Source organism: Anopheles marshallii, chromosome 2, assembly GCF_943734725.1.
Source record: "Anopheles marshallii chromosome 2, idAnoMarsDA_429_01, whole genome shotgun sequence".
Taxonomy (NCBI): domain Eukaryota; kingdom Metazoa; phylum Arthropoda; class Insecta; order Diptera; family Culicidae; genus Anopheles; species Anopheles marshallii.
Genome location: NC_071326.1, coordinates 75,004,646 through 75,031,960, shown reverse-complemented (window position 1 = coordinate 75,031,960; position 27,315 = coordinate 75,004,646). Strand labels below are relative to the sequence as shown.

Sequence of the window (27,315 nt, the reverse complement as noted above, 5' to 3'; positions counted from 1 at the left end):
ACAAAAAAAAAAAAAGAATGTCTAGCTACAGTGGTGACATGGAATCATAGCACGAAACAGTCTCTGTGCTTGCATTGCTGTGTAGTGGTAACTGTTCGCGCTGTGAAGGTAGACAGTGGTGGTGCGTTGTTGTAGTTTGCACCTCTGCTGGAGAAACAACAAGGGTTATAAACGACGGGTGAGCTTGTTGAGAAAAGGCACACGTTTTTGTGCCGATTCGCGAACGGTGTTGATGATGACGATCATCATCGATCATCATCATTATGATTATGTATATACCTTTCAGCATGCGGGAAGTGCATTGCTAAGAGGGAGGCATCCAGATACACACAAACCACGGGAAATAAATCTGCCACTGGAGGTGAGTCGAAACCGACCCATGTCGACTCATCTACAATTGGTTTCGTTTGTAGTCATTGTAGTCAGTGTAATTGTGATCGTGATTTTGATGTTGTGTTGTTGTTGTTTTTGTTTGCCGTAGCGTTCCAACGGGAAGAAGGAAGAAAAGTAGTAATAATAGATGATTGTGTAGCTAGTGAAGCAGAAACCGGGCGATTCTAGCAATTTGCAATTCGATCGTCTACACACAGAACAGCGATAAAGTGAGATTTTTGTGCGTAGCAAAGTGCGTGTGATTAATACAAAAAAAGTGCATCCATTCAGTTCGATAAGTAAACCTGTGACGCCAGTGTGATATTTCGTATTCGATCGATAAGCTGCGGGCCACAGTTTAGCGGGCAGTGTCACTAATGTTTCGCCGCCGACGACGACGTTGGGGCGAGATCGTTTCGTAGACCGCTACCGCGGTAAGTGTGCGTGTTTGTTTAGTGAACGAGAAAGAACGGAGGATCGGTATAGAGCCGGAATCGGAAAATCCCGGTTTGGATCCTTTTCCACGATCACGATCGGAGCACGAACGGCCAAACATCAGTCCGTCGTCTGCGCGGACAGAACCGTCACGATGAACAAGCTGGAGTACTCGCGGCGCAATGGCACGCAAAAGATCCGAATTACAAGTGAGTAGTAATATAATAGCAAACGTTGCTTTGCGTATATACGTGCAATTGTATAAAGTGTCGTAATATTTGCTATGATAATAGTTCCAATTTTGCAATGCATTTTAAACATGACACAAACCACACTTTCATTGTGTCATCAGGTCACATTCGTACTTATGTTTGCATTCACACATCTCCGTTCGTACCTGTTTCATTCAATAAAACACGCATTCAACGTGCGCGCGCTTGTGTGCGTGTGCTGCATAATGCATTGTGCTATTACAGTGCGTAACAAAACTATACGAACAGCTATGTTTGCGAATATAAAATATTAATTACAGTGAAGTGCCGATTATCCGGGTGCCATTTAAACGGGTGCCTGATTATCCGTGCAGTTCCGGAATGACAGTTTTAAAGGAAATATTCCTTGCAACCTTGTTGACAGGAGAAATGAAAGACACTATATTATAAGATAAAATGAGCTCAAATTCTAAAGTAAAACAACTACAGCTTCTTTTTCAACTATAAAATACACAAGAAAATACATTATACGCTAGTATCATAGAAAGGGGATGTGCCTATTATCCGTGTTTTCCGATTATCCGGGAACCGTCCAGTCCCGATGAGCACGGATAAACGGCGCTCCACTGTAATGTAAATATATTTAACGAATTTCAAAGTTACATTTTTAAAATTGTGACGTTGTAAAATCAAACTGCGACCGATAGTGATTGGATCGTCGAACAAAGGCTTTAATTAGGTATTGGTGTGATCTTCATCATCTCAGAATTGGTCGTTGTCTAGACGCTGTTTGATAGCGAAGTAATGCTTGAGACCAGAGACGGATAATCGATTAGTCTTGGTAGTGAACCTGCAATGAGGCCGGTCAGAGGTCTACAGTTTCAAACTTCTAAGGATTATTCTACTCATTAAGTTCAATTGTAGCTCAACCCTTGGAGTGGATGGCAACTTTTGTTCGATAAAACCCAAGAATTAATGAAACAAACTTAACATGTGTTCATATACCAAAACAACACATGGAAACAGTCCGCATGAGCGTGAAGCATGTGCATTAATTGTGTAACAGACTGTCGACCACCGGTCTAGGACAGGACAACTTACCGCTTCAAGACAAGACAAGATCATGTTCCTCGCATTGCCAGGGGATCGGACGATACCAGCACCACACATACACACACACCCGGTCACGCATATACAGCCACGAGCATAAGACAAAATGCTGTCGAACGCTGTAATTACGGACGATTGGGCCGGATGAAGGCGATCATGTTTCCAGGTATATCGGCCGGTCAGGTATCGAGACACTGTGGACAACGATCGGCAGTCGGGCCAGCAGCGAGGGAAAAAAATGTATCTCGTCCTTTTAACTTACAAAACACACATCCAATTCCGTAGCGGTCGGCATGATGCCATGTGCGAACGGGAGCGAACGAGCGGAGATGGGTAGAAGGCCTTTTTTTTTGTTTCCCCAGTCCCTATTTTCGACCGTGTCCGGCTCCTGCCGGGAACGGTATTTGTGGGTTTGCCAGACGGAAGGAATTTTCGAATTCCTCGCTGTCGTGTGGAGTTTTTGGTCGAAAATATGCTACGTTTGAAGTTTTAATATTTATGCACCGGTGTATAAATCGTCTGGGGGATTTTTTTTATCAGGTCAGGGGTCTGTTTGTGTGAGGTTTTGCGGTAAGAAGTAGAAAAAGCTATAACAGTTTAAAAATAAAGCATTTCGGCTTGTTCTTGTGGGTACTACAAGCTTAGTTAGTCCTGTCATGTTTTTTTTTATCCAGCACCAATACCACTGAACGACCTGTCAGCTTAATTTCGACTTAATTTCAATAAAATCTTCAGGGCAGTCCCCGAGATACATATAATATACACAAATTCGCAACTCAGTGAGATTATTACACAAAATATCAAGCAAATAACATTAATTTTGATTGAAATGCCTTCTCTAATAAAGGGGACAAAAGTTTCCATGGTTTTACAATAGATAGGATATGGCGTGCCAAAGTTACTGAATCGCGTAAAGGCTGTTTACGTACATGCGGATTCAAGAGTTGAGTTATAAAGTGAAATGTTTGACGATTAAATTATATTAAAAAGAAACACACATGTTTATCATTCTTTAACATAATTTTTAATTCCTATTCTGCACATCATTTATTGAAAACTTCGTAGAGTTTTGTGTATTATATCTCTTGAATCCGCAAGTGCGTAAACAGTGTTATCGGATTGGCATTCGCATTCTCATCCAGTTTTTGCATTTTCTTAAAGTGTTTTGTGTTTCACTATCAATCACATCGATTATCTTATTCGCTTGCGTGTTTCGGTAATTTTACATACAATAGTATAATTGCTGGTGAAGTTTTGTTTAAATCACCTGAAGTCTGAGTAACGATCTAAAATGTGGAATGAATGTTACGAGCAAATAAGGAAGTTTAACTCCACAACTTGCAAGTATAAACGAAATTGCACTCGGTTTTGAAACACGCAAACATTGGAGACTCGCATTTCTTTGAGGTTCTCTTTGAGTATAGGAGGAGGCCTAAAGCTATCAAGCCTTATAAGAAGAAGAAGAAAAAGAAAAAGAAGAAGAAGAGAAAGAAGAAGAAGAAGATGTTCACTATTATAGTGCACCTCTTACACCACCTGGACGTCCAAATCAAACGAATTTCAATTATTGGAGCTATTTAAAGAAAATCCTCAAATCTTGTTTATTTATTTAATATAATTATAATGGCTTTAAGCCGTATTATCACTCCTATAATGACTGCAGAGAGTACAAATTCCTCAAGGTATTTCTTCCTTGTCTTTGGCCTTATCACGGGCATGCTCGGTTAAAATCCTCAAATGTTCGTCCAAAATACTAATATTCTAATCATTTGTATACGCTTAAATGTTTTTTTTTTCTCTCTACATCATCTTATTTATATCATCTCCTTTTCTGCCTTTTACTTTCAGTTCTCTGCGCCCGCAATCTGGCCCGGAAAGACTTGTTCCGTAAGTTGTTGTTTTAGATGGTTTCTTCGTACGTTTCGCTATCGTTGGTGATAAACAGGGAAAAAATTACCATTCAACCAGCATCGCAATGGTGTGTGGGGTGGTCGTGTATTGTCGTGCTGTGGTATTCGGTTTTGTTCCCAGTTTCCAATTCAAAAACCACCCCCAACCATCCCCACCACACATCAAAGCAATGTGTGTGTGTGTGTACGTGAAATTGTGTCAGCTTATGGAGGTGACAAGGTGTGCCGAACCGAACCGGTGCCGCACGATGGAATGTTATCTGTGTGAATACAGCTTCCGCTTTCATTTTCTTCCGTTTTCATCTTCATTGTCCACCACGCAACGGTAACATTCCTGCAGAACGCCGTATCCATCGAGCGCAGCTGGTGGGAAATAGCTTTCCATCCTTCCAGTTTGCGCAATTTCGGAAGGGAAAGCGCCACCAACACGTGCCGCCACGGTTGAGGTGGTTTTCCTTTATGTTAAACGATAAATAGGGACATTTTTCGCATAGATGAAGATAACTTCATCTTCGGCAGCGTTTGCCGCCTGCCGCGTTATGACAATGGCGCACAGGATTCTTGAGCGGGCAAACATTTTCTTCCTTCCTGCGTTTTCGGAGTTTGAAGTGGTGTACTAGGTAAGAATTCCTGGTGCAGGAATGTCGCTGCAGATTGTTGTTTGTACTCTCCACAGTTCCGGAACGTTTTAAAGATGAAAGGATCAAAAATTGCTGTGAGATTTGTGAGAGTCCTTGACTGATTTCCATCGTTTTGGAAAATGCTTCACCGATGCAAATTAGTTGTCACCGGCAAAGCAACGAAAAATTGGGCTTTTCCATCCGCAGGCGTTGATTATCGGACATGACCGGATGCATCCATATTCATTACGTTCAATTTCCCCCCGTTAGCGTAACGGTCCGCTGAGCAAAAAATCCGAATGACCAAATGCACCCGGTGCAGCGGTGCATCCAGCGGCAGGCAGCGATCATTCAACCCGCGTCGCGCGCGAACGGAAAACCCGATTTGCACTGAACCGAACCGGGGTTTGGTGCGATTTGGATGTTATTTCGAACCGTTACGCCGTGCAACTGTTCGATTCGCCAATTGGTGGTCAACTCCTGGGGGTGGTTTCGTTTTTGGGGGTGGGATTTTAAAGAGTTTTGGTTTTGGCTGCGTCCAAAATTGGCCAATTTTTCCCTTCAAATGCTCTAAGAGAAACATGTTGTTCTGTTTTAACTTGCCATCCATGATTGGGGTAGATCATCCCAAAAGTTAGAAAGCTTAAGCTTTAAACCTGTATCTGCCAAATAATCCAGGTACCGGGCTGTATCATTCTGTACACATTCGTAAAGGACATAGCATTTTGACATAAATAATGACACAAGGGATCATTTTTGTAAACTACAATTTGAGGAAAATCGATTTAAGTTTAGTAATTTAATTTTAATTTCAATGCAACGAAATAATATACAAGTCTGATTATAAAAATAATCCTTTTTCAGTTCTTTTCGTTAAAAAAAAATTTTTTACCTTTTTCGCACACGGAAAACTTGGCCTAACCTGGCACAGATCAGCTAGCAAAATTCTTTGTTTTGACATTTGTCGAGTTTGGGTTTTAGGTACTTGGGTACTTTCATTGAGAAACCAATCTAATCCTCCTTTCCTAGGCTTAACTTGGCTTGCCATTTGTATGGCGAGCTGTAAGCGGATAAGCCTGGAAACGTCAAAACGCATACAAAAAACTGGCGTAGAGCGTGATCTACCCCATTAATGGTTCCATCCTGAAGATGTTGCAGCAAAGTCGAATGAAATCACTCACGTGGACTAGACAAGACATTATTATTTTAGACAATTTCTTGACTTTATTCGTCGGACGTGATGTTGCTTGCAAAAATCCCTCTCAGCATCTCCCTCTCGAACGCGGCTAAGAGAGTATCGTCAGTTTTGGACAAAGTCCATGTCTCAGAGGCGTATGTGTGTACTGGAACTATGTAAGTTGTATATAGTCTCAGCTTCGTTCGTCGTTACAGATGTTTTGAGTGGTGAAGTTTCCTCAGACTGTAGAAAGACCAGTTGACAGCCTGAAAGGATTGACTTTGATAAGCATCCACTATGTAAGAGAACCGTAACCCAATGATGTCTGATTGACTTATAGAAGATGGTCCCAGAAGTTTCCACCTCCGAGTCGGAGGTTGCCCTCTCTAGCGCTAGGTTGTAGAGTAGACAAGCTAACCCATCTCCTTGGCACAGACTTTGGCCCTAAAAGTTTACCCATCCACCATCACCTGACATATGACGTTTGGTCATTGTCATTCGTACTAGTCTGGTAAGTTTGGTCGGGATTCCAAAAGAGCTCATTGCGTCGTCAAGTTTTACCCTGGATATGCGGCCTTGAAATCGATGAAGAGATGGAAGGAGTGTAGCTGCTGCTCCGCCATCTTCTCCAAGATCTGCCGCAAGATGATGATCTGATCAGTGGTTGATTTTGCGTTTCGGAATCCCCGCTGATAGTTTCCAACTACCTTTTCCACGAATGGGACAAGCCGATCTCGTAGTATAAGGGAGAATATTTTGTAGGTGGTATTCAACATCTTAATATCCCTCATCTCTCTTTTTGCATATGGGGTAGATGATACCAAGATTCCAATCACAAGGCATCGATTCACTATCCAACACTATCTCCTCTATTTTTTATCAGTTCGGCTTACTGTTCCGTCGGTGCCTTGTTATTCTTGAACCGACGGATGGCCTTTCGGGTTTCCTCAATGCTAGGTGGCAGTAGCATGATAGAATCTGCTAGTGGAGCCTCTAGCTGCTCGTCGAACTGATCGGTTAGTAATTCGTCAAAATACTGAACCCATCGCGAGAGGATTTCTGGCTGGTAACTGACCAGATCTCCATCCTTATTGCGACAGCAGACCACCTTAGGTCTTAAGTTGTTTCGGTGATCTACTATCCCTTTACTATACTATCTACTAGTAAATCGTCCAAATACTGAACCCATCGCGAGAGCATTTCTGGCTGGTAACTGACCAGATCTCCATCCTTATTGCGACAGCAGACCACCTTAGGTCTTAAGTTGTTTCGGTGATCTACTATCCCTTGGTAAAACTTTCTTCTTGGGTTGGTATTCATTAAGAGTTTTGTTGAATCACAAACTATCCCTAGAGGAAAGATATTTCTATTTCATTGCCTTTTTAATTTACGCTTCAGTAAACTCTTTCCAAACCGAATTCGAGTGAATGGGAATGCAAATGGAAAATTTTTGCAACCACAACAAATTGTGACTGCACGCGGTTTTTGGCAAACTGTATCCATCATCTAATATTCACCTAACCCCATCTCGGGGCCATTTCGTCATTGTTTTACGCTTTAAGCGAAGCGGCCTAAAGGGCGGGAACCGTTTATGATATCTTTCCATCCATTCCAGTTGTTACACCAATCGATCACACCTTGTGCATTTTACTGTGGCCGGCACAAAAGCGCAAAAAAAACCGCAACGTTTCAATCAGACCGTCTGGTTTTTTTTATGCTGCAACGCTAAAGCGGGAGCTTAATTTTTGCAATTTTTGCAACCACCCAAGGTCACGAGCGTTTGCGACGGATTAATTGCCTGCACCCAAACACACCATCGGTGGCGGTTTTGAATGGAGGAATGTACGTTTATCGGCTTCGATCTGCGGATAAATTTTCTGTTTCAAGCCAAACCAACCGTGTAACGACCGGGGGCCGAACAAGCGTTAGAGGTGGGTTCGCTTTTCCGAGTTGGTGCGTGTGGTGGTGCAATGTTTGATGTGTATGTTGTTGTTTTTTTCCACTGTTGCTGTAATAGTTTGGAATGTTTTAACATGGGGAAATAAACGAGGATTGTGCTTGTGAATGAACAGCCATCGATCAACATGGTAACAGCCTGTTCGATGTGTTACCAGAAGCAGATAGACCTTAATATAGAGGATAATAAAAGTGTTTTGATTGTTGTACACCAACATCAGCCAGCTATAGGTGTTACGAATAGCGGAAGGCACTCACCAGGTAGTACCATCTTAAGAACAACATAATATATATGGTCAAACTATACGATGTTAGTGAGCTCCTTTATACTCCTTTTGGACCTCCTATTCTCGTAAGAATGACATTGATCAACATTACATGCCGTACACTTTTGACCTTCATTACGAAGGGTTTGGTCCAGGGAGATGGACTCGCCAAAGAAGATCATCACAATGGAGCTAAACGAGATCAACATAATCTCGGGGGACTCTGGGATGATAAGTGATCATATGTTTGAAGTTTTCCAAAACATAACTTATGTCGGATCATATGTTAATTCCGAAACCACGTGCTGAATTCGCGATACTTAATTACAAAATGGGTTGTAAGATAACCTGAATATAGTAGATTTGATCAAACTCGCCTTCCTCTAATGAACTTATCGCTAGAACGACACCTGACGACTTGCATTGTGAAATAGTTTTTGGCGAACTGCACTAGAGATGGGAATTTTAATTCTTTTTAAGGATTTAAATCTGAGAGAGGATTCAAATCTGAGTCTGAACAAGAGTCAACTCACGATTCAAATCGTGAGTCAAAGGTTGTCGTGAAGAATTAAATCTTAATAATTTTGCATGATTTAATTCTTTGCGAATGAGTTAAATCACAGAGAGTTATAACTATTCTTCTTGGAGATTTGAGTTAACTCACTCTTGACGAAGATTTAAATCAATCATTCCTTCTGAAGCATTGTGCATATCACTAGTCTACACGGCCAAAGAAGATCTGGAAGGCTCTAATTGAGATGGAGTACAGGCATATCCTATCTATTGTATAACCCTGTAATGGCATTTTTATTTCTCCATCAGAACTCCCGAGATAAACAATCAAAAGCTCGACAACGCACGGCAATGAGGAGTTACGACTTCTGACTAGATGAATGATGAAGTCAATGTGGATCATAAGGCCCATCAGGAAATGATCCTGTTTGTGACTTGAAAGTGATATCTACGATTTATCCAATCTTCAGATCAAAATCAGTAGTATTAGAAGTCTTCAGTGCATTAAATTTGCCATCCGTTCTGTTGGTCACGTAATGCGAACGATACCGAACAACTCAGCTCGTAGATCTTTTTTTCGATTAGAACTCCTTGTGACGGTCTATAACCATTAGGAATTCATGGTTTTTGGAGCACTGTAACTAACTAAGTATGGAACTAAGTTGCAAAGTACCACAAAGCATCGATAAAATTATTCTTCTCACGTACCTGTGTTTAATTCGCACCCAAAGGATGATTCATCTGTCCTGCGGCAAGCGGAATGGGTTTATCTTTGCCTCAAACCAACCTCACCTTTGATCGGGTGAGATTTCTTTGCTTTCGTACTATTCCTGTCCCTCGCGCCCTGTCGTGTTGGACGAAGGTCGATCAGTGTCGGGGGAGGAGAGAGACAGAGCGACAGAGGTGCCGTAAAGCGGTGGCACTTGCGGGCTTGGTGGTTGAAATGAGTACATCGTCCCACCCAACCCAATTCCCAATCGTCGCCGCGTTGTGGTGGCGTTGCGGTGTGTAAGATCAATGACTTTGATCGCGAATTGTTCGAATATCTCGTGCGCTAGGTAGAACCAACTGCTGTGGGAGATGCGTTGATACGTGGGTTGGGTACGAGGAAATGAACTTTCGCCCATGGCGCCAACCGAGCGCCACGGTTTCGTGGGATTCAGTTCCCGTACCTTGTATTTTTTTCTCGCCCGCTGTTTTTAACCGTGCTTTGCTAATTTTAGTTCGCGCACATACGCCGGTGTTGTTATTCGTCATCGTTGCCATTACCATGCCCGTTACATGCCGTGTGCCGCCATGCACATATTACGATGCAAACCTGTGGCAGCGAAAGGATATTATTATTGTTTGGCAACTGGGGTGGGTTTTGTTTGTTTGCTAAAAGACGCCACGATCGTGTTGTTGGCAACAGGCAACAAGAACGTTGCGAGTGGCGGTTTTGTTGTTGTTGTTGTTGTTGAAGGTGATAGAGAAGAGACCCTGTATTTATCAAACTGCCAGTGTCTCGCCCATTATCCGACCTGAGGTTTCGGTACTGTCTTTATCGGTTTATTACTTTATCTCGTGCTTTTTTTTTTAGTGTGCTTGCGTATTATCAGTAGCTCCAGTAATGATTGATTTTTTACTTCTATTTCGGTCGGGTTTCATAGTTGAGTATCACGCTTCTTCCCTTATCGTCCCCAAGGTTATCGAGGACCGCACCACCGTTACTAAAAGTACGCAATTTTGCGTAACATTTTTTTTTTACCGACACCGTCACCGTCACCAAGTGTCATTGATTTTTGTTGTTCGTGTTGCGTGTGTGTGTGTGGGTTGGAAATTGATGCATCATCAGTGCATCGTAATGCAGAGTGCCGGTGACAGAGGTAGAGAGTGTGCTTTAAGTAGTGAAGCCACCGCCATGATTCATTAGCACGTGTTTAGTTTGTATGAACATTTGTTTGCTATAAAAGGGATGGATTATAGCTACTTTGTTGTCGTACAGACATAGATTATAGTGTACAGACAGGACTCGTGATACATTATTATAGCAGAATGCTATAATCCGGGAATAATCCGCGCATCTCGCGTTTCTGTGTACTTCAAAACCTGGAACAATATCGTTTATACTTGATAGTTACAGAGTTGACTTCCTTCTTTGCTCTTTAGTTACTTTGCAATTTATGCAACGCTTTGAAAAAAAAAAACATTAATTCAGATTTAAAACAAATGTTTTATTTTTTCATCAAAATGAAAAACATTTTGAACCCTAACCTTCTTTGTTAAAATTGTGCGCTATAAACTAACTTAACTGCCAAATTTCCAAAGAAAACCGCATATGTCCTAATCCGCGTAGAAAAGGAACCGTGCATTTCGGGGGCTTCCTGTACACGAAATCGCAGGTTATCTTCCATGTTGTTCCGTTTTAAAAACCTCTTCTCACAATGCCGACTAAAATACTGAATTCAACACTCTTTGCTTTATAATTTGCATAGCTCTTATAGCTCTGCTATAACTCTATAACTTTTAAGTATAAACGAACTTTTCCTAGATTTGACTTATCCGGATATTGGAGATGCGTGGATCTCCGTGCTCCATTACACTAATATATCTCAGAAACTATCAATTCCTAAAATTTGTCTTCAGTTAAGGGTTCACATCCCTTTTTCATTTTCCATAAAAATCCCCAGTTAGAATTAGTTGGAAATCATTTTTGCATCGCATCGCACAATCGGTTCAAAACTCTCCCCTCCCGAAGAAAAGAATCCATTATCCCGGGGGTATCCTTTTTTTTTTATTCGGTCCCATTTTGTGCTGATTGTGCATCCGCGCTTCTCCACTCATCGTGCGATCAGGTCCTCCGGCGAGCCAGGCAGCACACACAAAACGGTTGCGATTTGTTCGCCCGTTGCACGGATCCCATGCCGATCTGTCCAATTAATTAGAGTTATGGCATTCCATTCGCTTGCCATAAATTCTCATTGCTACGCAAAACGGATCGGGGGGGGGGGGGGGGGGGGGGGGGGTGGCACGCGAGAAGAGTGGGGCGCCTGGTGATGTATGCAACCAAACACACACACACACACACACATAAACGCGCAAGGTCGACACGACAACGGGGGAAATGTTTAGTAGGCGAGTGTTTTGTTGCGAGTTCTGTTTAGCTAAAACGGTGGTTGTTTGGTGGCAAAAGATGCTGCACGGTGCGCTGTGTGCATATTTAAGGTTTTTTGGCTTTGCTTTTCAGTCACCACCCGTTCCACCCGGTGCTCTCTGAAATGAAATGGCCAAATGGAACGGTGGTCCCGCAGCCTGCGCTGAGGGATGATGGAGCATCGCTAAATTAATCTATTCACAGCTTGGTTTGTGCGCTCTGCTCCAAATTCAAGTCCGGGACAGTGAACGAGTTTCGCACCCCACCCGGCACGGGCACTGACTCATACGGACACCCCCTTTTCGGCAAATTACGTCGTCTTTGATGCTTTCGGGTTGCATATGCATGTCTTTATCCACGGAAAAGTGGAATTAAAAAAATAAAATAACATTCCAAAATTAAGGAAGCGAAACCCGAGGGGGAACCTTTGAATGTCCTCGTTTTGGTGCGAGCTGTGCGCGTATATGTGTCTGCCGTCTAGACATTAGAACTCCCATTGACGCTAGGGGGCAGACATTCTGGATGGTGTGATGGACGTGGGAAGGGAAAAAGGGTCACACGAATGTGGGACCGAGGGGGTGTCGACCAATCGTGGGGTTTTGGGTCGTCGCACACAATGCACACAACACAGCCGCACTGAGTTAAATTGTCAATGTCCTAGCGTGTGTGTGGGTGCGTGTGGGAGGAACAGGCCATAACAATAATAAGGACACCAAATCCGGGCGTGGGCAATCTTTGTCTCCCCAATTCATTTAAAATGCCTCGTCCAGCCGATGGGACCGCCGATGGGATTGTTTAGTTTTGGGGTAAGATTGCTGTGGTGGACTATGATAAAGCTAGGAAAGACCTTGGCTTTGAAGGACGACTCGGTGGCGTCAAGAAATTCGCTATACGAGTAGAACCTTTTGCCAAGTGCCTGGATAACATAAGATTGTGCTATAACAATATTGATTGGGTTTGGATAAATTTTGGGATTGTTAGCATTCCATAAACGATCGTGAATGTCGAGTGTCTTCCAGTGTTTGCGGGTGAGCTGCGGATGTACTGTGGTCAGAATAGGAGGATGCACTTAACTTCACCATGTTAAATTGGAATACAGTGCGTTCCAGCGGTTCGTATGCACTCTTAGCTGTGCTATAATTTTCATGCTATAATATTTGATCCCTCTTCAATTTAACAACGTAATTATAGCAACTATAAAAAAATTGTCAGATTGCTTTTAAATTTCTCTTCTTTTCTCATAAATATCATTCTGTTCTTTCTGCCTTAAAACCACTGCATACCACCTTACGGTACGGTACGTGCCATTTGTTTGCCGACAGATGAGTAAGCCACTAGAAAAAGAACATTGAGGGTGCATCGAGGGGCGGCCGGATTTGTTGGATGTTCCTTTTTTTCCCGCTCGCTTCTTAGTATTTTTGGCATCCTTTCGCGCGCGTTAGAAAGTGATCTTATGCCGCGGGTGTGACGCTGCAAGGCGACGGTAGTAGCGGCGACGTCAAGACGCGCCCGGATCGCGCCCCAGTTTGTGTGGTGGTGTGTCGGAAGTGGCGCGCCCCGGGGTATTCGGGTGTAATGTGTGGCGGGTTGCCGAAGGGGATGAAAAATAAATTTTGCTAAGCGCCAGTGAAGCGCCACTGGCTGGTCGTTTGTCGCCGCGACGTCGTGCCTGCGAAACTGGTCGCCGCCCTCTCTCCCCCCATCGCTGTCCGCCGTTCGTTCGTCGTCGTCGTTGTCGAGGGTACCAAATGTATTCGACACCAACATCGTCATAGATTCTTCTGAGTGATGTCCGATGCTTGTAAACCGGGGGTGGGTAGAGTGAGTGTGTGTGGTATGCATGCACAACACCGAACCCGACGGTAGGACGTTCTCGTTACGTGTTGTTTTCTTTTTCGCTGTTAGTTAATTCGGTAAAGTCGAGATTTTCCACCCCCGCACGGCGGTTCCACCCTTGGCACGTTCAACGCCAACGTGCATCATGCCGCTGGCGCTAAAGGATGCTTCTGTTTTTTTTCTCGATTGCTTTTTGTTTTGTCACCCTAGCTATAGACACATTTCGCTAGTAGAAAATTGGCGATCGTACAACCGGCCCCGAGACTCGATGATGTTGATGATGATATGGTGATGGGGTTTTTCGTACGTTACGCTGATCCGGATCACGAGGGCATGAAACTGAGACCGCAAGCGGAAAAGGATAAACGGAAGAGGCAGCAGCAGCAGCAACAGTAATGCAATAAAACCGAACGAATATAATATCGTCGGCGTGGCGGCGGTGTTGTTTCTGCTGCTCTCCATCACTATCACTCTGTGTATGATGAGGTAATAATATCTTAACGGTTCGTCACGTTGCAGATCGGTTTATGGATAAGATGAGCGGATCGGGGGGTTGCTTTCTTTTGCTTTTTCTCTTTTTTTTGTTTTATACCGCAATTTGAAATGTGATCTTCCCGTGGCCGGCATTTTGTTTATTTGACGCATGGATGTTTAATTAGTAAATCGGGTGGGTGGGTGCGTTTATGTAATATTTTACTACCGAAAACAGAATTCATTTCTTCATGCCTCATGGTTTGTAGTTTCAAGTGTATAAGTGTATGAGTTTAATTATTAATTTGCAGTACGAACGAAATGTGGAAAGGAAAGTATTGTTACAAACGTTTATAAGCAATCACGAATGCAGCGTTAAATGATTGGATGCGTTTTGGCACAATTTATTTTTTTTGCAGTTTATCGCAATTGCGAATACACTGTTGTATTAATCATTTAAGTAAATGGGTAAAAATATTTATAAGCTTATCATAAGGTTAAACCAGATATTTGAAACCCATACCAAATTAGGATTTGGTATTGATTATTTTTTATAAATTATTTCTTTCAAAATGTCTCTCGAAATACTAATTACAATTACTCGAGTAGTTACACGCGTTGCGGCTGAGCTCTTTATCGGCAAAGTATAAACAGTATTACATCCGTATGGCTGTCAATTATGGTTGTAACGGGGATTATTTTGGCATTTCAAGTAGTAAAATCTGATGCCATACCAATTAGTCATTCGTTTACCAACTATTAACATACATCCTGTTAGTGATATTCATACTAAAAGTCATAATGTTATCGGATACCTACCATTTGGACGCAGATAACTTTGTATTTCACGAGATCATAGTAAAATTCATCTATATTCATTCTAAAAAGATATTTATTTTTACTTTCGGTTTGGTTTTTATAATCAAACACCAGAATTTTCTTTATTCATATGCATGTGAACGTTACGCCTCGAATCAAATGTTTGCTATAAAAATGCGCCATACACTGCTGTAATGATAAAATAACAGAGAATATTTTTCAGAGGTGAAATTACAGATAGTATCAGATGAGTTTAGAGCTTCTACAGAACGCATAGTATCACGAGAAGTACATTTTATTATTAAAATATATAAATTTCATCTTTCTAAAATAGCACTTGAAGTATAATCGTCAATTTGATGATATTATAGCCATAATTGAGTTACTTACACTTGCCATAAAATAAAAATATTTTTATGAGATCTAAATCTTGTACTAGATGGTAAAATTCACTATGTAAAAGGCAATTTAAACCCAATAAACTGCCATTGGGTTAAAGGGATCTCCTGCAAGACTATAAAACAACTTTATACTATCTCCACCCCACGATCTTGCACACGTTCACCTGGCTAACATTAGAAATTATTTTTTGTTCGTAAATTTTGCACCTTTTTCCCTTTAGAGCTTGTGTGGAATTCCTACCCTTGGTTTATCCTTCAATGGATGGGAGACGGTTTGGTTTGTTTATCCCATACCACCCACCGAACCACCGGTGTGCTTCTACCCGCGCTCTGGTTCGGTTCGTTTATTTAATTTCCTCCGCACTAGCACTAGTCACTTTCCGGCTTGGAATGGAACGGCAGCCAGACACTCACAGCTCTACCGAATTATGATGATATGTGCCGCTCCCGGGTCTGCGTCCACCCGGCCGCGTCTTCGTATATTTCTTTTTTGTTTGCGTATCACACACCGATCTCTGCCACTAGCGCTTCAACCTGTCTGTGTGTCCGGCTGGGATTTTTGCGTACATGTTTTTTTTTCTCCTTTCTGCTACTACCACTACCTCTCGTTGAGTGAGTATCGTTAGCAGTGACCGGTTGGGGAGGTTCGTTCCGGAGCGACCAAGTTCGTGACGGTATGTTGGCCGCGAATTGCTGGGGTGATCAGTTGTGTTGAACGGTTTATTATTTTTTTTTCGGCGACCGCTCAAAATCGGCCCGTTCTTCGGCGTGTGTTTCGGTGTTAATGCTAACGGAAAATAACCCCCTTTCGGTGTGACGGTCTGCTAAATGCTTGGACCGCTGTCCGGTACATGTGCGTGTGCAATGCCGTGCCAAAAAAAAAAATAAAATAGACGCACACCCGTTAAATAGTTTCCTTCAAACCTCCGGTTGGGGGGAGGGGCCGTGGACGGGGTGAGCACAGAAGGAAAGCTAAACATCATGCCTTTTTACTCCTTCCTCAAGCTTTGCAGTGGGATGTTGTTGGAGCACTATGGTTGAAACAATACGCTTAGAAACCGCGCAAACTAATGCATATCGCTTCGTTACAACGATGCACAAAATTAACGTCTCGGGTCAGGCCCGTTTTGGCAATAAGTGTATTATATTTACACTTAAAGTGGGTGGTTATTTTTTAAGTATTATTTTATTTTCATTCACAAGAAATGCAGTGTTTCGCTTATTTAATTGAGCCCGTTTCGCTTTGTTGATAATCGACAGGAATAAAATAGGTTGTTCTGTTATAGCAATTGAACGAAAAAATGTTATTTTATTGTAGGTTAATGTTAATGAGTCAAATAAAATACACAGTGGTGGTCACTGCAATATGGTCAGCGTATAATACGCCATATTTTTGGTTTTTTTTTTGGGTTATGTTTTGTACTCAGTGGCCAGTTTAACATTTATTGATTAACATTATTATTACATCTAACACATATTCCAATGTCTGCCTTCTTGGCTCAACAATGATTACTAAAACTATAACCTATCGCAAACTTAAAGCTGGAACAGGAATACAAATTACCATGAACTGGACTTAAGATCATAATGAGTTAAACTAAAGATCACCTAATATAGGGGTAGATCACGGTCTAAGCCAGTTTTTTTGTATGCGTTTTGACGTTTCCAGGCTTATCCGCTTACAGCTCGCCATACAAATGGCAAGCCAAGTTAAGCCTAGGAAAGAAGGATTAGATTGGTTTCTCAATGAAAGTACCCAAGTACCCAAAACCCAAACTCGACAAATGTCAAAATAAAGAATGTTGCTAGCTGGTCTGAGCCAGGTTAGGCCATGTTTCCCGTGTGCAAAAAAGGTAAACAATTTTTTTTTAACGAAAACAACTAAAAAAAGATTATTTTAATAATCAGACTTGTATACTATTTCATTGCATTGAAATTAAAATTAAATTACTAAACTTAAATCGATTTTCCTCAAATTGTAGTTTACAAAAATGATCCCTTGTGTCATTATTTATGTCAAAATGCTATGTCCTTTACGAATCTGTACAGAATGATACAGCCCGGTATCTGGATTATTTGACAGGTACAGGCTTAAAGCTTAAGCTTTCTAACTTTTGGGATGATCTACCCCATAAATAGACGCTATGTGGTATGGGCTTTAACATTTGACATTTTATTGATAATTATTAATCTTATATAAGTAACTATAAATATATGATGGACTTCAATGATCATGATATAACTTTTGCTCTATTTTGTTCGTAGAATGAATTTGTCTTTTATAAAATGCTGTTGATCTTGTTGAAATAATCGATAAAACTTAACCTACAATAACATTTTGTTCTGAATTATTAATTTGCTCTTTATCAGTAATATTTTACTAAAAAAAACACATAAAAATTCAAATATCGCTTAATTGTTAACAGTGATGTTTAGTTGCTTATTACCTTTTATATTCAACCTGAAGTACCTGAACCACCTGAAGTACCTTTTCACCTGAAGTACTATTTCCCTATATTTACCAACACTTTTTCACATTGCGGATGTTAGATTTCTTTTTTTTTATATGTAAAAGAAAGGTTCAAAAAAATAATATAATGTAATGCTTTTGTCAAAATGTATTAAGTTGAAAGCTGGACTTATTTTAATGACCACCACTGTATTTTCAAGGGTTTATAAGTTTTTGCTTAAAAATTAATACAAATTATTTGAACGATTGAACAATACAACCAGCTTAATCAATCACGCACCCGGGTATGTTTTATTATGCTTAACAAAAATATTAATTAATGCCACCGATCCTTCAAAAAACAAATTTGATCTCCCTTTTGGTGGAATGTGGTGGCGCTAAGCAGTAGATTGCATTAATGATCTACTTAGAAAATCAAATCATAAAACGAGCGACATATAAGCGCGTTGAAAACATTCATTTACTCCATTACCCTATATCCCATTATGTGCTGTCGCACATGCGATGTGTCGCTGTCGCACATGTGTTTCGACCACTTGCGATCGTTGAGAGATAAACATAACGAAGCAAAAATAAAAAAAAAAACAACTCTCGCGAAAGAATTCCTAGTGAGAAAAGGCTAAGCACACGATACAAAAACAAAAACCCTCTCTTTAACGATCGAAACACAAATCCACTTCGCACTAGTAAAGCTGCTGCTGTGTTGCGTGAAGAGATTTGCGAGATTAAACGCGTTTTCCACCGTTGTTACCGCCAGTATCGGGCCCCCGTACCGCACGCTTGCTGCATGCGTTATTATTATTTTTGTTTGCGCGCGATTCGTTTCTATTTCCCCGTTTTCCGTTTCGGTTTGATCCTTTGCGCTCGTTCGCACAATTTACGGCCATCGCCCAATCAGCGCCACCGCCTAATGCCGATCCGATCTTGATTTGCGGCCGCAACGATCGTCCGCAGCAAAGCAAACGAACGGTGTGTGGTGTGGTCGAATGAGGCATGCGATAGCCATGCGATGTATAAATCACCCGCCGAAGAAATGGACGGAGAAAGGGCAGGTGAAGTGAAAAATATAGAAATACAAAGAGCGAGGGGGTGAAACATACACATTGGGAAGTAGAATGCCAACTTTCAACTCCCTCGGGTGGGAAAACGAAACCGAAGTTCCTCAAGGAAGAAGCCAAAAACAACCAACGTTCGATTATGCGCGAAACATTTGAGAGGCATGATTCAGATATGGCAGCATGGCGCAGGGCGCACATGATCAACTGTGGACGCCGGTCAGGTCTCGGTTGTCTTCATTTCCCGTACCAGATCCCTTTTACACCTTTTACACCTGCACCACTACCCTCGCCATGACCACCAGGGGCTTTTCGGCATTCGGTGTGTCTTGACGCATTGGTGTTCGGTTCGGTTCGGTTTTGACGGTGAAGATGATTCATTATTGAGGCAACGGTATTGGAATGCGTAGAATGGAGCTTTCAGCAGTGTGTGCATAATCGGCATTTCACCAGTGTAACAGCGCGGTCATTCTCGATATGATTTATTGCTCTATTTATCTTGCTTTCGAAGCTTGTGGGATAATTTCCATATCGTTTTAAGGCTAGAAACATCACTACTGGTGGTTGTTTTTATCTTTTGAGCTTTGAAGACAGTTGCTAAAATATTTCTCATTAGTGCGCCACTATTGTTTGCCCGTCATAAAAATTCCTTCACCCCCCGGCTGACTAGCTGCAACGTATTGAAAAGGGCAAATTGCATTGTCCTTCAAATTTGATGTTCCGTTCCATCTCATAGCAGACGTCAACCACAGCGCTGATAGTCCTTGAAGTAGTTGACGAACGTTTCTCAGCCACACAAAAAAGAGTGACACAGAAATGTGATGAAGAGATGAGAAAAAAATGAATTATTCCACAAGACCACACACCGTGCACCGTGCGCGTTTGTAAGATTGTCCCGCGAGGAAGGAACGAGACAGCCCGAAAGGAAAATGGTCCAATGGCCACCAAAAAAAAAAAAACGACCGTTCGAAATAATGTCTTAACTGTCCGCGGCCAGCTCAACGCGCATAATCTCGGTCCGCTTTGTTTTTGATTCGATTTTATTTGTTCCTTTACATCTTCCTCTCCTAGAGACGCGAGAGCGATGCATAAGCAGCAACAAAAAAAGGCGAAAATTGGTGCAAAAAAACGGCACCAAAAAGATGCATTTGTGCTGTGGAGGGGGGGGGGGGGGGGGGGAGGTACTCTGGTCAAATGATTGCAAACATACAATTAGCAATTTGATTCATTTGATTTCATGCTGTTGTTTTTTGTTTTGTTGTTGGCTACCCTCATGTTCCCAGCTTGGGACGGGGTGTGACCCTTTACGGCTTGGTCATTATCATTGTTTTTGGGGTTTATTTTTCTATCAAACGAATTAATGCGCTTCAACATTTTAAGCTTTGGTTTGATGTTGTTATAAAGAATTTGAGTTATTTCCAGTGTTTTTTTTTGAGGTTGAGGACATGTGTCAGAATTGGGGCGCTACCTCTCCCGCTTAATGTCACATTTAATGGCGGGTTTTACAGGGTTTTCATCGATTCTTTTAGACATGATCGTTGATTTTTTAGGCAACTACGACCGTAACAATGGGACAGATCATACTAAAAGTTACATAGCTTAAGCTTTTACCCTGTACCTGTCAATAATGGAGGTACCGTGCTGTATAATTGTTAAGATCCGTGAATCATTTTTGCGGAATTAAAATGTGAGGAATATCGATTAAAGTGTAAAAAATAAAGTTTGATTCATTTGAAACAATGTATTAATCAAATTATCAAAAAATCCTTTTTCAGTTGTTTTCATTAAAAAAAATTAGTTTACATTTTCCGCACACCGGAAACATGGAAAATCTGATTCAGATCAGCTAGCAAAATTATTTTTTTTTGTACATTTGTAGAGCATCGGTTAGCTGCTTTCATTACGAAACCAGTCTAATCCTTTTTTCTTGGCTTAATTTGGCTTGTCATTCGACGGCGGATAAGCATGGAAACGTCAAAACGCACATAAAAAAAACTGGCTTTGAGTATGATTCCGCCCAATGATGGTTAGTTCTCATGCACAAATACCCGAAACTATAGTCTTACGATATAGCATCATGATAAGAAATGTACTGGGACGATTGCTATAAACAGAAAAGTATTCTCATAAAGTTATATCCAAGATGTCCAAGTCGACTTCTTATGCTCAATTTCTTATCGTTATAATCCACGGGATAATCCACTCGTTAACGGATAATTCAGTTGTCCGTCAAACACAGGCCCATATCGAAATGGATGTTGATGAAGATGAAATGGATCCGATATTTACCTATAATCGACTCTTTCAGAAAGGTTATAACAAGCTTTTAAAGTTCGAAAATCAAGATTTTATTGGAGACAACTAGAATATGTCTGGAGATCCTTGGAGATTCTGGAATTTCTCGGAACTATCTGGAACTCTGCCAACTTTTGTTGAAATCGCTTCAGTTTAAAGCCATTCGACTGATACGCTCTTTGCAATCACATAAATTAAAAATGATTCGATAATTTTGTACATAATTTATACTTGATATATACGACGGTATTGTTGACATGATAGTTAAATGTTATGCACACTGTTGTCTGACAATATATACAAATTTCATCAGACAACATCAGATCATGCCATCTTCTAACCATTTGGATGTCTTTCAACACTTCTATAGCTTTGTGGTAAAAATGTCTATAAAACCCTGTAATGTTTGGCTATGCGAAAATTGATTTATAGACCTTTATCAACGATTTCTTTTGAGGTTAGACAAAAAAATATTGCATGTAAAAAATGGTTGTCGCGAATCTGTTCCATGATAACGTGATTTATTGTTGCACTGTTTTGCAATGCACCCAATTTTTTTTTGTCTCGATCGTTCCGACATTTTAGAACCACTGCTATGGATGGACACATGATTATCAAAACCTTCTCCTGCTACCCGTAGCGCATGATGTGTGTACCATGTGGTTCTTGGTGTAAATATAAAGCCCCCCCCTCCCCCCTCCTCCCCCTCCCTTTATAAATGGCACATTATTGACCGGTGGTTTATTTAACGTTTATGCCGGTCGGGACGTGAAGGCCCAAGCGTGTGTCTGTGTTTCAACGACGGCCGAATGAATTGGCGCGACACCAGTCTCGTTCATTTTGCGACTTCATCCGCCGAGGTGGTTTTTTTTTTGTCTTCTTTTGGGACGGATGTCTCGGCGCCGGTATTTATTTTTTTTTGTTTCTGGCCATTTTAGGAAGCCCTTCTGTCCCGAATGTTTTGTGGGATATTGAACAACAAGACAGGAAAAAAGAGAAACAGATTATACGTAACATTGGGTTTCGAAGTAATCTATGGTTAGACGGAAATGACCCGCAAAGAGTAAGAGCACTTTGTTGAATATTGGTAGCAAATGATATAAGAATAGTACAAGTTTAATTTTCATTACTTAAGAATATATTTTTTAATTGATAAAATCTTTATTTACGCGCACTTTTTACTTGTTTTGTTGACCATTTAACATAAACTGCAGAGCCACTTGGCATTCATATCTGGGGTTTGCTCATGGTTTGTATATTTATCTCGCTCAAACGGTCCAATTGCCAATCACCATTCGTAAAAATGTAAAAAAAACTCAGTTGAATAACCCACGAGAACTGAGTCACACCCAACGCTCTTTTAAGGACAAGAAGCATCTGAAGTGCGGCATTTATGCTCAATTGCATTACTACAAATCAATTCAAATTCAAACCACCCAACCCGTTGATCGACTGATTAAAATTAAATATCAAATTATGAAATTCAATGTGGCAATACTTTTGTTTAGTTAATTGGAAATAACGATGGGACGTATCGTAACGCCAATGCTAAACAATTTGCAGTGATTGTTATAATTGATTTTCATTTTAAAATCTGATATGCGGCCGATAATACTTTCATAGGCATGCCATTTCCTAGTACACCGATGCATCGCCGAGCGGTACGGAAATGGAGCCATGAAACAACGAAAACCTTCACTCGCTCGCCGGCCACCACCACCCACACGGCAAGCATTGGGTGGGTACGCGTGAGAAAGCACACCGGGGGGCCACCAAATGAAATTAAAATTATCATTAGCGCCGGCTGTTGGCTGTGGAACGAGAGGGAGGCAGATGCAGGGTGAAGGTTGGGCAAACTACCCCCTCCTCCCCAAGCGGTCGTTGATCGAATCGGCCACGCAAATCAGGAGGAAGTCTGATTGGGCATGCACTCGAGTGGTTTTCCGATTTGATAAGTATGCAGAACTGCCCGGTGGGTGTTGCACGGGATGCAAGAGTGCTCGAATAGGCTTTAAAACAACAACAAAAGGTCATACGCATTGAATGTGATTTTCATCTATCTGAATGATTGATACGTTTGCCGCGTCTCTGTCTCTGTGCTGTTCCATTACTGTTACGCAGGTTAGTGGCTAATTTAAATGCATCTGCTTTGCTGCCAGTTTCCGCCTCACAAACGTATGTCTGACCATTCCGTACACTCATCAATTCACGCATAATAAATCAAAATCGCAACATGAATTGGCGGATTGCATGTGGCGATGGATTCGACTATTAAGGCAGCGCCGTACATAGCGGCTTCCCTAAGGGCTGTAGTGACGTAAAAATGCTCCGCCTAATGTGGCGAGTTCAATGCCGTGTTTTGTTGTTTGTCGAGATTCATCATCACCTCGAATTAGCATTTGCTAGCAAACATACCTGACCCTTTTCATGAACCGTTATGTTTTTTTTTTGTTCAACCCCCAAAGAATCTCGATTCAGCCTGTAACTGTCGGGTTTGATGGCTTTGCTCTTGATTATCCGGTGCTGTGTCCGGCCATGTAATCATCTAGCGCGAATGCGGTAAATATTGTTGAACTCTCATTGTTAGCGTATCGTTGAATGGGTATGAAAATAAAGATCATTATTTTGGAAATCTACATCGCACTCAAACGTTTAACAGCAAGTTCATTCGTTTTTGACACCAGGTCCCGCTTTCCTTTTGACACGCGTGAAGGCTTTCGACTCTGTGGTTGAAATGTTCAAAATTTGTTTTTTTTGTCCAAAAAGAAGAGTTTTTGTTTATTAAATTGTGAAAGATATCATTGAGGAACTGGAGATGACATTATTTGTCGATAGTTCTTCATATGTTTGACTGGAAATTGCAATAAAATTAACAGCATTAGTTATCAACCCTGTGAATAGTCCGTGAATTTAAGTAGAAACTCCAAGAATGCAGCTAACATGAGAACTTCTGCTTCAAGAAAAACACTCCGGTGCAGTGAGTTCCGACCGATGTGAAGTATATTGACCAAATAGTAGGGTCTCTCCTGCTACTACTCTTACTTACTTTCTTCTTTATTTTCCAATAGCTGGCTAAATAATCCTGTATATGCAGAAACACTTCAAATAGGATTTGATACCGAACTTGCCGTGCGAAAAATCCCCGCCATTATCTTTATGCTACTGAGCCTTTTAGAGTACGATGAGGCTAGTGATGGTAAAAGTAAAAACGACATCGGTTTTAAAATCTGAAACAAGATTGATACGGATTGACATATTTCATAAATTCAGATTAGTTTAGTTAGAAAAGGATGAAGATAAAGGATTAAGTGTAGTAATGGAAATTTATGTTTAGAAAAGTATAAAAATTTGGAAACTTTGTGATTCATTTTTTTCTTTTTTATAATTATAACAGGTAAATCTTGGTGATTCATTAAGTAAAATTTTATTGTACATGGTACAAATTATTGATCAAATTTATCTCAGAACAAATAATTGTTCTTAAATGATGTAAATTGAAGTCGATGTTAGGAAATCAATACCAACTGTAAAAAAATGATACAATAGTTAAGATTGTCATAAAGTTTATACCAGCATGTCTCAAAGCAAGTATGCAAAATAGTAATCTGAATAGCAAATTAGGTACTTTTTGAATTAGAAACACAAAAAAAAGTCAAAACTTTGCAATTTTGGAGAATTAGAGTTGCTCGCAAATATTTGAAGGAATCCTAACAAAAAGAAGAAGAGATATCTTAATATTGCGAGTTGAAACTTATCGTTTATTACTTCATAGGACAGCATTTTTATCTATCTTTTTGACTTCTTTTATTGCCAAAACCTAGCTATAGTACATGTAATTGCCCACTTTGTACAAAATACTCCGTTATAAATCTTAAAATCGTCAGCAAAAGGAGAAAGAAGGTTTTACACTTCTTGACGAAAACCAAACCAAAGTTGATAACAATGTATTGGGAAAATATAAAATGTTGCAAAATATCGTATCGTTCAAAACCGTACACTCCATGCATTGACGGGACACAGACGTTCAGTATGTACACTCATCCACTCATATACAAATCCCCGTCCAGAGGCAGTAAAGTGCCAAACGCACTACCCTCTGGTACATCGCAAAGGGTGAAATTGGTTTACCGCACCGAAGAACCACAACGAATTCGCACTGAACTGATCCCTCCCCTTCCCTCCCCCAACCCACCGTGCATTCTGCATTCGATTGTGCGGATAGCGAGATATGGTGTTGGGGCGGATTAAATTTGCAAAAAAACATCGCCCCTAAATAAGTAGTCCATCCCGGGGATCTGTTTTAGGTCACTGTGGAGGGCTTAAAGGTGCCCCGGGCATGGAAGGGGATGGGCGTGTTTGTGCGGGTCTTTGGATGGGTTTATGTATATATTATTATCCACCTGAAATCGCTCGGAATCGTTACACTTGCTGCTCGGTAGCGCCAGACATACACACCGACACCGGTGCCAGTAGGTCAGACGTGCCGTTTAGTAGATGGGTGAGTTTGAAAGTTTTCCAGCAAAAACACCCCTGCTTTATTCGGGGGGTAGTTTTGTTGGGATGTCTGGGATAGAGCTGGTGGAGAGACCGCGAAGGGAAGGAATATTTAACGAACCGTAGTGGAGCATGAATGTATGCACACACCTCCCATCCCCACCATCTTCAATGCGGATCCCGGGGGCACACCACTTTAACATGACATCTCATCCCACTTGACGCACTGCAGCACATCGGTTTCGGCACTGTCCAAGAATGGTGGCACCCTCCAGAAGAGATGTCTCTCTCTCTTCATGGTCCACATACACACACACACACGCGCCGGTTGGTGGAGGACTTTCTGGCTTTACATTGTCCCCTTATGCTTCACAGCGCCGGCAACGGTTGGCTGATACTGTACCGTTCCGTACAGGACTGGATCCCGCCATTCGGGTGCGCGCTCGTTCTGCACGGACGACTCTTTGTGCAGCATTCGGCGATTGATACCATTGCTCCCATTTTCTATCTGCTCCCTTACAGAAAAGTACACACAAAAGCGCATAGCAAATGCAAACGGAAGGTGCATAATATATGGCGGGCAGTGTCTCTGGGAGAACCGACCGGGTGAGAGTCGGTTTGTCATACGTGTGTGCCTCTTGGGATTCCTTTTCAATTTCGATGCTCTGGTTATAATAGCGATTGTGGCAGGAGATGCTGTTCATCCACACCCTGGGTATGCTCAGCAGAACTGAAAGAAGATCGTTTCTTTGGGAGGGAACTTTTGGCATTTTCCACTCTCCGGTGGTGAGAAGCTTTGAGGGATTTGTGTGGTGGCACTTAATTAACTTTCGCTTTCTTTTTGCTGCTCTAAACTTGGGAGCTTTGGCCAAATTAATAGCCCTTTGTCATGGTGTCTCTGCACCCTAGCGGTGGAGCGAACTTGTACGTGTGTGAAGTTGTGCGAGAAAAACCGAATTCCTACAAGTGCTGCTTGCAACATTTTCCATCACATTCCGGTTCGGTCTTCATTTTTATGTGGTTTCTTTATCGTTGAATTGTTTCGCCCACGGTAGGGTGGTTCTATGTGCCGTAAAACGCGTGAGAAAGGAAGTTTTGGGGGAGAAAGAATGTATGAAAGTGATAATGAATAATGCTTTATGCTGCTGTTACCTCATAGGGTTCATTGGTTTTATGTTACACTCAAGGCATTATGTTTAGCGCAATATTTCCATAATGTGCATGATTATTGTATCGAAGTTGAGCATCAGATGCTTAAGTCTTTATGTAATAATCAACTGTACAGCGTAACGTCGTTATCTCTGAACTGGATGTTGGTGTATCCAAGTTGTTCGAAAGGACAGCATCAAACTCCATATTTGACGTACGAACTTCAATACTGATCAATACGGCAAATAGCAAAGACTTCAACCATGAATGATACGAACAAGATTAATCAAATATACCATAAAATATGCAATAATATGTAACAATTTAAGCAAAAGCTTCTTTTATCCGCGCTATCCACCTATTTGTCGATAAAGTACCGATAAGGATGGGGAAATCACTCTTTTCTGTGATTTGAATCTGAGTAAAAAAATGGATTTAGGATTTGCAACCTTGACTCACTCTTTTGAGTTTCATTAAAATTATATTACACTGCACTGAATGCTTAATGAATAAGGATGAGTAATATTCAAAATAAGTGATAAAACACTTTTACTCACTCATGAGTGAGTTACTAGTCGGCACAGAGAGTGAGTGAGGGCATACAAAATTCTTCGTGCTGAG

The 27,315-nt window shown here is 41.3% G+C and overlaps 1 protein-coding gene across 1 annotated transcript in view; it reads left to right on the top strand.

Annotated features, from left to right (window-relative positions):
* Nucleotides 1-961: 961 nt before the first annotated feature.
* LOC128719433 (E3 ubiquitin-protein ligase Smurf1) overlaps nt 962-27,315 on the top strand; it is a 35,179-nt gene continuing 8,825 nt past the window's right edge. Inside the window, exons 1-2 of the mRNA XM_053813058.1 lie at nt 962-1,016; nt 3,978-4,016. Coding sequence (XP_053669033.1) covers nt 962-1,016; nt 3,978-4,016 — 94 coding nt within the window. The remainder of the gene's footprint in view (nt 1,017-3,977; nt 4,017-27,315) is intronic.